Source organism: Crocodylus porosus, unplaced genomic scaffold (assembly GCF_001723895.1).
Source record: "Crocodylus porosus isolate Cpor-Errol unplaced genomic scaffold, CroPor_comp1, whole genome shotgun sequence".
NCBI lineage: Eukaryota > Metazoa > Chordata > Crocodylia > Crocodylidae > Crocodylus > Crocodylus porosus.
The window spans coordinates 22,911,847-22,921,796 of record NW_017728914.1 but is presented as its reverse complement, the minus strand read 5'-3'; the positions used below and the strand labels follow the sequence as shown (position 1 = coordinate 22,921,796).

The 9,950-nt window shown below is 44.7% G+C and overlaps 1 protein-coding gene across 7 annotated transcripts in view; it reads left to right on the top strand.

Moving 5' to 3' along the window:
* Nucleotides 1-447: 447 nt before the first annotated feature.
* Nucleotides 448-9,950, top strand: part of TCERG1 (transcription elongation regulator 1) — a 39,374-nt gene continuing 29,871 nt past the window's right edge. For 5 of the 7 annotated variants that reach the window (XM_019534994.1, XM_019534992.1, XM_019534991.1 and 2 more), the window contains exons 1-5: nt 448-573; nt 1,190-1,415; nt 4,743-4,895; nt 5,141-5,432; nt 7,989-8,231. In XM_019534994.1, coding sequence (XP_019390539.1) covers nt 1,191-1,415; nt 4,743-4,895; nt 5,141-5,432; nt 7,989-8,231 — 913 coding nt within the window. In that variant the 5' untranslated portion in view covers nt 448-573; nt 1,190. The remainder of the gene's footprint in view (nt 574-1,189; nt 1,416-4,742; nt 4,896-5,140; nt 5,433-7,988; nt 8,232-9,950) is intronic. The other 2 variants (XM_019534993.1, XM_019534989.1) reach the window with 1 other exon arrangement.

The window sequence follows — 9,950 nt, the reverse complement described above, 5'->3', positions numbered from 1 at the left end:
TCCGCGTTCTCCCCTCCCCCCTCCCCCCGGTCCCGCGGCCGTTAGGCGCTCGGGGGATGTCGCCTCCCAGGCCCTGCCCCCGGCCCCTCCCCCACCGGGGCCTGGCTGGGGCTTGGAGCGATGCTGCCTCGGGCCGCCGCTTCCGGCCATCGTCTCAACTCCGCCACTCAGCAAGTGTTTCTTTTAATAGATTTTTTTCGTGTCGGAAGGAATCTTGGTAGATCGAGTCTGCCCCCCTGCCCTGGACGGGAGAAAGCGCTGAGGCCAGACAGCCCTGGCCAGGTGCCCGTCTGGCCTCCTCTGAAAGACCCCACAGAGTAGGGCAGAGCACCGCCGTTGGATAATATACCGTGGGTGCTTGACAAACTTAAATTGGCTGTGGTGAGACGTGGTGTAATCTGAGCACCGAGTTACGTGCGTGTTGCCGTTCGCCTTATCATAACCTCTGGCTTTTTTCAGTTTTTTATTTTACTTTTTTGAGTCTTCGTGCCAACGTTGGTATTGCACTGGCACTAAATGCTGGGCAAAATTGTTTTCCTGAGAGCGTCAGAAGAGCGTTTGTTAGTTGCAAAGGTGAACGTTGTTTTTTTTTCCTCTATCTGTGCACTTAGTAAACTACCTGCATACTGGGCTGGGTGGCACCATGGGTTTAGCACCTCAGCCTTTTGCTGCTTCACATTAGGGTTTGATTTCTGCCTTGGGTCACAAGTGAAAAGGATGTAGTGATCTTGTCTGAGTCCCTTGTGGATGCTTGTTTACGTTACAAAAGAAATAAAACCCTGGGTGCAATTGGCAGTTGTTATTTGAGGAGCTCAGGATGTGTATTTTTATAGGCATGGGTATATAGCAGGTCATGTTTGAGGTGCTTGGCAGATCAGTTTGAGGGAAGCTTGCACAGCACCTGCTCCTTCTGAAATGGTCTGATGCATAGGTTACTCTTTTTTCCAACTAAAAAAGGAAAATTTTACACAGGAGTAATGAACCTTAAATGGTGAGACGGGGGGAGGAGGGGGGGGACTCTTAAAGTAAAGCACTTGTGCTTTAAATCCCGGTCACTGAATGTTAAATTTGTCACCTCCTTTTGGTTTTTCTAGTTTCACTTTTTGTAAAAACAACATGCAGTTTTTAGACCGTCCCATAGTTATTCAGCAAACAAAAATATATTTTTTCCTTCTGCCTTTACGCACAGAATGGCTCAGCAGCAAGCACTGAGATTTCGTGGTCCAGCTCCACCACCAAATGCTGTTATGAGAGGCCCGCCACCTCTCATGCGTCCACCTCCACCTTTTGGTATGATGCGCGGTCCACCTCCGCCACCTCGGCCACCCTTTGGACGTCCTCCATTTGATCCAAACATGCCTCCAATGCCGCCTCCGGGAGGGATTCCTCCACCAATGGGGCCTCCACATTTACAAGTAAGGAGCGTGTGAATGGGCAGGTTGCTTTCTTTTTGCTTTGATGTGAGTAGAAGTGATAAGGCAAGCAACAGCCTAGAAGTCTTTAAAGCAGAGAAGAAGACGATAGTAAATGCTGAAAAAGATATGGTCAGAGTTCTCTTAGATTAGGTTTGGGCAAAATGCAGCCTGTGGGCTGGATGCAGCCTGCCAGGCCATTCTACCCAGCCTGCGGGACCCATAAAAGATTTAGAAAATTAATATTTATCTGCCCCTGGCGGCCTGTCATGTGGCCCTCGATGGCTTGCCAAAACTCAGTAAGCCGCCCTCCACCCGAAATAATTGCCTGACCCTGTCTTAGATGAATCATTTTGTATCAGTTTCAGAAGTGTTAATAATAGGCTACTGTTTTGATAAGTCATCAATACTAAATAAAAATCACATAAAAATCATTAATAAAGACTCATGGCTAATACAGAGTTGTGGTTGACTTGCAGTGCATCAGACCCTTCCGAAAACATTGGCATGGTTCAGCCATGCTCAGAATTACTGAAAACCAAGCGTTACACAGCTAAGGTGTCTTCTGCCTTTCTGTTACGAAGCCTGCATAGCCACTTGGAAGGGGTCAGTGAGAGTGGCTTAGTAAGAGACGCGAGTGATATTTATTGCTTATGTTTGACAGAGATAAATTCCAGTATGCACTGCAGTCACAGTGTGTGGTGTTGCTGTATTTAAGGGTAAAGAGCTCGGTTGAAATGGTTGTGATGTGATGTAGATGTTGAGGGATCAGGTTTGCCTTGTGGGAACTTTCTTGAGGTGGAAAAGGAGGTCAGCCTAAGGCCTTTTTTTTTTTCTCCTCACCCTCCCCGTTGCTGGTGGCAGCAGAGGAAGGTGGGCAGTTTGGGGCTCTTATTCTTGACTAGGGAGCAGTGGAGGGAAATGCCCCTCCCATGGTCTGGTGCAGAAGGTATAGGGAGGATATATGGGTATGAGGGAGGAGGAAAAAGGAGAAAGGGATGGCTTGACAGGCTTGTGAGGAAGAAAAGTCACTAGAAGGAAAGGGGTCCAGCTATCACTCCTTTTCACAGAGCTGAGCTCCTAGAGAGCAAAGGTCCTTTTGAGGGTGACCCCTTAATCATTGAGGGTTTATAGGGAAGATAATTCTATGGAAACGCTGCTCTTTGACAGAGCTCTGATTACTGTCCTTGTATATCCAGGTTATAAGTGATCTTTGGGATATTGAACTAATAATAGTTATTGTTTAAGGGTTTACTTATCCCTCAGTGGCAGGGCCGGAGCACAGCCTGAAGAGGCAAAGGTTGGCAAAGAAACTGCCCCAACACTACAGACAGCTCTTGTTCCCACCGCTTTTTGATCCTAACCCTTTTGCCCATACTTCCAAAGCATGCACCAGAAAAGCCCCAAGAATCTGAAAACGTTATGATTAGTTTACATTGGATGACTAGGCCTGAGGAACCTTTTGCCCAACTGCCACGGAGATTTGCACTTTTCCTGTTGCAGTCAGCATTGGTGTTCAGCAAATGGATGAAGAGCATGAACCAAAATTGTTGCCCTACTTTTTTTTCTCCATATTTTCTGTCATTAATTCTCACTTTCTATACATGCTTCTCACTTTTGTGAGTTTGTGTAGAATTTGCAACCCTTTAATGTAGTTGGACTACAGTTTTTTGTTTTGGGGGAAAAACTTTCAAAAGGAAATGTGGGTCATTCTGAGTTGCCCAGTTTCTGTGGCAATAGCCTGCCTGTAAATAATCTATCTGCGAGCAAGCATTTCACTCTTAAGGGTGTCAGCTTGGTAAAGACCTGGAGTTAAAAAACTATACTGGTCTCCCCTCAGGGCCTTTTATAGCCATTCATTGAGATTAGACCAACTAAGATGAGTTTGGGGAGAGTCAGGGCCCTACTTTGAATGTTCTGTGTGTACAAAATGTTTGAAAAACTAGTGATTTTTTTTTTTGTAAAATGCTGTTTTCAGATGGGATGGTGTTACAGGACCTTTTACTTAACTGACCCCCAGTTTGGATCATTAGCATTACATGATACCCTCCTCACTTGCAACAAATTTCAAATGAATTTGAGCAAGCAGGTCGATTTATAAACGTTTACAGTAACTTAAAAAAGAGCGCTTCTTGATCAGAATAGATAATAGAGTTGGCACTGTTGAGAAAAAATTCCAGATGCTGTGGTGATTAATATAACAACTTAAAATGCTATCAGATTGTATCAAATTAATGCCAATTTATCGAGCTCCTAGAATTTTTTTATTATCAGCTTTGAGCATGCGGTAAAAATGGGTTTTGTCAAATTAATCCTCTAATGGAGAATCTGTTAGGTACCTGACAAAAACATTTTGTAGAATGCTTCTGCTGTGTTGAAGTTGCAGTCTTTCTCCCCTAATGTTTTCATATTAAAACCTTGAAAACCATGCCAGATTGTAATGGAATTGCCTACTCTGCTGTTGTAATGGAAAACTTGCTTATGTTTTACTTTTTCTTTGTATCTCTTATTGTGTGACTGTCCTGTGCCTGCACAATGAACCAAAGTGATTTCTCACCAGAGATGTCCAGGCCAGGTCTGTACCACAGAATTTGCTGACAGTTCTGCAGGCTCGAGGTTGTAAAAGCATCGGACTTCTCTGGCTCATATAGCTCTATCAGCAAAACACCTGGTGTGGGTGCTGCTATGTCAATGCTTCTAGTATATGCTGTTGCTTTGAAGTGATAGAACTGCTGGAAGAAATCCCTTCTCTGTTGTTAGATTCTTTTTAGCAGAGATGAGCTCCTAGAAAGCAAAGGTTTTTTTGCGTTCCTGGGAGGCTGGTCTGTAGTGGCAGTTGGACTTGCCTGTGTTAGGAGGCCATTGCTGCCATGCCTATCGGAACAGAGCCCTCCGGTGTAGACACAGTGCCTCATGGTAGAAAGTGTTTTCTGCTGTTGGAAAGGCCAGAATCTCTACCAGCAGAAACCGTCTGCCAGCAACACTACATTTTCACTGGGGGTTTTGCCAGCCTGGCTGCATCCAACCACACCTGTAGCTGATATAGCTATGCCAGCAGAACTTCCAAGGATTGTCTTGCGGCTTATCTACTTCTCAAGTTTTCTGTCAGTTGACAATTCCTGCCACAGGGAACTCATTAGAGCATGTCCTCCTGCGCAGCTTCATTATGGTAACTAATGAACAACTAATGTTGTTCCCGTGATTGTTAGAGGAGTTTAGAAGATTGTTTTGGAACCTGATTTGCAAGGTTGTGCAGTCAATTGATACTGTATATAAAGGCAAACTACATTTGACATCATCCTGTGACATGGCTATTGTGTGAATTTACAGAGACCACCATTCATGCCGCCTCCTATGGGTAGCATGCCACCCCCTCCTGGTATGATGTTTCCTCCAGGGATGCCACCTGTGACAGCCCCTGGAACTCCAACAATGCCACCCACTGAAGAAATATGGGTAGAAAACAAAACTCCAGATGGCAAGGTAAGGCTGTAATCAGACACAGAAAAGTAACTATCATTTACTAATATTGTTATCAGCTTGGCTATCAAGATCGTGATGGTAAGAATGTGTTTTTCATGATCCTGAGTATATAGGCAATAGGGAAGTTTCCTTTTTATTAATAATTATTTGTGTTGATGTTGAGTTTTTACTACCTGTCATGCTTTGAGGGTGGTGAGCTAGGCCATTCACTGTGAACACTGAGAATGACTGACTTTCCCTTCTAGGTCTATTTTTATAATGCAAGAACACGTGAGTCTGCATGGACCAAGCCAGATGGGGTGAAGGTTATTCAGCAGTCAGAGCTGACACCGATGCTGGCTGCCCAGGCCCAGGCCCAGGCACAGGCACAGGCCCAGGCACAGGCCCAGGCCCAGGCACAGGCACAGGCTGTTGGTGCCTCCACACCAACTACCAGTAGTCCTGCATCTGCAGCTTCTCCATCGACATCATCGAGCACTCAGTCCTCTACAACCTCCACTACAACCACATCCACTTCAGTTTCTCAGACCATTTCCAGTGAGTAACTGTGGGTTATTTTGGGTTTTTGAAGGTTGAAAATAAATATGGTCTTTTGAGGAGCCTTCAGTAAAGACTTAGGGCTTGTTTATATAAGGAATTCATTTTGTAGTAAGGTAGAATATGAAAGTAAAATACCGTCGTCATTCCAGAATAAACTCTTGTGTGGTCACCTTTTTCCCGGGGTGACTGTTCTGGAAGGACTGTGCTGATCTGTTTTCCTACATAGATAAGCCCTTAGTTTAACATGCAGTCCCTTTCATTGCCATGTATTTGTTTTTTCTGTTGTAGCCCCATAATAGTTTAAAAAAACAAACCCTATTATGTTTGCATTTGGTTATGAATTTATTTCAAAGCAAACCTGTAAATCTTTTGAGGGAGAGAAATTTTTGGAGGAAGTGTTATGCTTCTAAGAATCCCTTTTCTTCTCTTAAGCATGTCATCTGGTACTATGTTAAGGTGGAGGATGGACAAGTAAGTGCCACTCTGAATCGCATAGAATTGGTAGTTGTGGAGCAGAACTTCTCCATTTAATCCTACGGACTATCCAAGCATGATCCTTTATGTTGAGTTGACAGAACCCTTTAAGAGCCTAGACACACTGCATTTGTTACACCATATACACTCTTTTAGCACAATAAAAAGTGAGCATTCATGCAGTTTATTGCACTAAAAATGGCTTATCTATCACAGAAATGGTGCACCTGTGATGCAAGAGTTGTTGTTTCAAACAGCAGTAACTTTGTCATGGCAGACTTTTTTCCACAACGCATTTGACATGGGCTCAGGTCTCTTGCTGACCCCCAGTATCCCACAGTTCTCCACTCTCTCTTCTGCCCACCTCCCTCCCTCCAAGTGTGAGGGAGGGAGTGGCTGGCGTCTGGATAGCTCACACAGACATCAAATTGTCAAGAAGCCTACAGGGATGAGCTTGCAGGCAACCCTGTCAGATATGGCTGATGATCAGCAGTGGCTGACAGGCCTCCAGCAGCAGTGAGGGCTGATTTGGCTGAGCCCTGACAGGCTCCCTTGGGGGCAGCAGGAATTAAGGAGCAGTGTCCTGGTTGGAGAATGTCCCTTTCACTTTGTGTTCTAGTCAGGGAGTTGTGTATATGTGGACGGTACCATAATGATTATTTTTGTAGCCATACAAAAATGTGTCTAGGGCAGGGATGGGCAAGATGTGGCCTGCGGGCCAGATCCGCAGACACTCTTAGGATCTACATGTAATCTGTGAACTGTATTTAAAACAAGGGTGCTCAGCCTTTTTCCCTAGCAGGCTGTATAGGCAGTGTCCCATCCATCTGCAGGCTGGATTCCAGTGGTGGTCCTGATCCAGCGTCGGGCTCAACACAGTGGGCATCATCTGATCTTGAAGAATGGGGTGCAGAGCAGCTCAGCTGTCGCCTGGCCCCATGGAAAAAAGGGGTGTGGCTTGGCCCTGCAGGGTGAAGGGGTGTGGCTTATCCCCTGTCAGGTCCATGGGGAGAGGGGATGTGGCCTGGCTGCAACCAGCAGGGTGGGGCTTGGGGTTTGGAAATTTGGTGGGGGAGGGTGACCACAGGCCAGGCAGTGGTTCCATGAGGCTTATTTGGCCTGTGGGCCAGAGGTTGAGCACCTCTGGTTTAAAGTCATTTGTTCTTTGCGTTGGTTGAGCCTGCTACTCTTCTAGCGCTTCCAGTAATAAAAGCTCTAGGAGTGAGGGGTGGACCTGGTGGAATACCTGTGGCTCAAATTGCATATCCATCACCTGGTTCCATAGTGCAAGGAAAGTGAATGAGTCTTCACAGCTGCATGGTGTGCCTATATAAAGCTGTTACTATTGCTTTCAAGTGTAAACGGAATCCTAATCATCTGCAGGAGAAGTTTGCAGTGTAATTCTTAAATATACTGGTCTTCTGTTCCCCTTCCTGTTACTTTACTCAGAAACTTGCAGCATTAATTTAAAGACCAACTAATTCCCATTTTCCCATCAGGAGGTGCTGAAGGCCAGTAGAACTCTTCCAGCTCATGACTAAAACCATTTTTTCTTTACTTTTAATTATACAGGTACTAGGGTGACATTTACCCACTCTTAAACTGCAGTTGCACTTAATTGCAGAGTACATAATATGATCCTGTGATCATGCAGCTGAACTGCTGCCGTTATCTTCATGTTCATTCAGCATGGTACATTAGTTCTTTTCATTTCAGGCTCTCTAATTTTCTCTTCTTACCTTGACTCAGTAGGAGCACGTTCACATTGCATTTATCACCCCCAACAGACTACACTGGTGCTCTGGTAAACAAAGTGAAGGAACCTTTTACCTACTATTCTAGATGTGTTGGGTATATTATTCAGGGAGTGGGTGGAAAGGAAAGTATTTTTTTCCTTAATGATGTGATGTTTCTGAGTGCATTTTTCTTGTAGGCAGTGTCTTTTCATCAGATGTCTACCTTTGAGAGAAAAGACTAGTATGTAGTGGTTAAGGGAAATGTTAAGGAGAGCTAAGATGTTTTCTGCTCATCTGCTGCGCTAAGATACAATTCTTTTTTTTTTTCTTTTCCTTTTATCAGCACCTACAACACAAGACCAGACCCCAAGTTCTGGGGTTTCAGTTGCCACACCTTCAGTCAGTGTTTCAACCTCTGCTCCTTCTGTTACTCCTGTGCAGACAGTACCCCAGCCCGTCCCACAGACATTGCCTCCTGCAGTTCCTCATGCAGTTCCTCAGCCAACTGCAGCAATTCCTGCTTTTCCACCAGTAATGGTTCCTCCGTTTCGTGTCCCCCTTCCGGGTATGCCTATTCCACTTCCAGGTAAACTGACAAACTGTAATTGTCTTGTCTTCTACGTGTCTATGTTGTCAATTTGTTTGCACTCATGTGTCCACTGTGTATGGAATTTGCCTGAATCCTTTCCATTTAGAATATTTCCTGAAAGAATTTAGGGTTAGCAGACAGACTTTTTAAGTCATAAGGGACAGAAACTTTTTAATGTACTTAAGTTTAATTATACAATTCACAGTAATGATTACATTTAAACATGTAAAACTTTTACTTGGATCATGGGAAAAATTGTCCTGCACTGAAAATTTCTGTTTTGTACATGAGTAATTTTGGGGGGTATGTCCATACTACAGTTTAGTCCAAAGTAAGAAATAGTTGGATTGATTCCTTACATGAATGTGAGGCTGTATAATCATACGTAAAAATGTTTCTTGCAAGTATGTTCTAGCACTATTTTATTTTCAGCAGAATTTGAAGTTAGAATGTAAGAATGGGTGCTGCTTTCCAAACATGAATTTAGTCCTTGGATCTACCTCACACATTGTTTATTTGGAAATGGAGTAAAACAACAGAAGAAACAAAGTTAATTACAAATTCCAGAGCAGAAAAGATTACCATTCTATTGTATGTATTACACTTAAATGATGGTGGGTGTTTCCAGACCTGTTTTCTGCAGCCACCAAGTGTAATGCTGGACCATGACACAAATAGTTTGAGCTGCTTAAGTTAAAGGGCAGTAATGAATTATGTTGAGGGGATGGAACCTGATTTGTTGTTTTGAGACATAAAACCTTATAAAGAAATTCTAGACAAATAGATATCTGGATATCAAAGGAGTTACAAAGGAGTAACAAGGGTTACAAAAATCATGGGTTGCCTTCCAGTTTAATCATTTTAATGATACTTGCTGTTTTGAGTGTTGTTTCAAGTAGCATAGACAAAGCTGAATCCCTATAATAGGATCTAAATAATTGGTGCTTTCGAAGTATTGTTGTATGAACAACAATAATTGATTATAGCTTTTCCTGTAGTACAGATGCTTTTTTAAAAGTGATATCAGGAATCTCTAAACCAAGGGTAGGCAACCCCTGGTATGGATGTTAGAGCATGGCATGCAAAGGCAGTTTGCTTGGCATATGTACTTCAGGGCAGGTGGTGGGGAAGTGGCCAGTAGGTCTGTGAGAAGCGGCTAGTATTCGCTTCGGATTTGGATTTGGCCGGTTTGGGGGACAGTGTTTCAAGTCGGTAATTTGAATCACTGTCCCAATTTCATTCAGCCAAATCTGATTTGGAGAATCAGCTGCTGCCAAATATCCAAATCAGTCAGGCCAGGCCCATCCCCCACCCCTCTCCCAGCCCAGTAGTGGCTGCTCCAGCTCCTGGCACCTGTTTTAAAAAAAAAAAAGCCCCAGATCACCAGGTGCTGCTGGGCAGGGGGCAGTCCCTGCTACCTGCTGCATGGGGGGCTCTGCGCAAGCCTCCCCTGAGCCCCTTGCTCCCCCAGCGCCCCCACAGGTGCCCTGCATGGGCCAGCTCTGGCCCTTTAAAAAAAACAAAACCAAAAATCCCCTCGCAGTCACTGTTCCTGCCGGCAGGTGGCGATCCCTACTGCCCCGCACCATGTGGGGGGCTCTGCATGAGCCCCTGAAGTCCTGAGGCCACACCAGGAGTGAGGCATCCCGGGGCATTTCTCCAAGTTTTTTGTTCTTGAAGGGCTAGAGCTGGCTTGGGCGGGGTACCTGTGGGGGA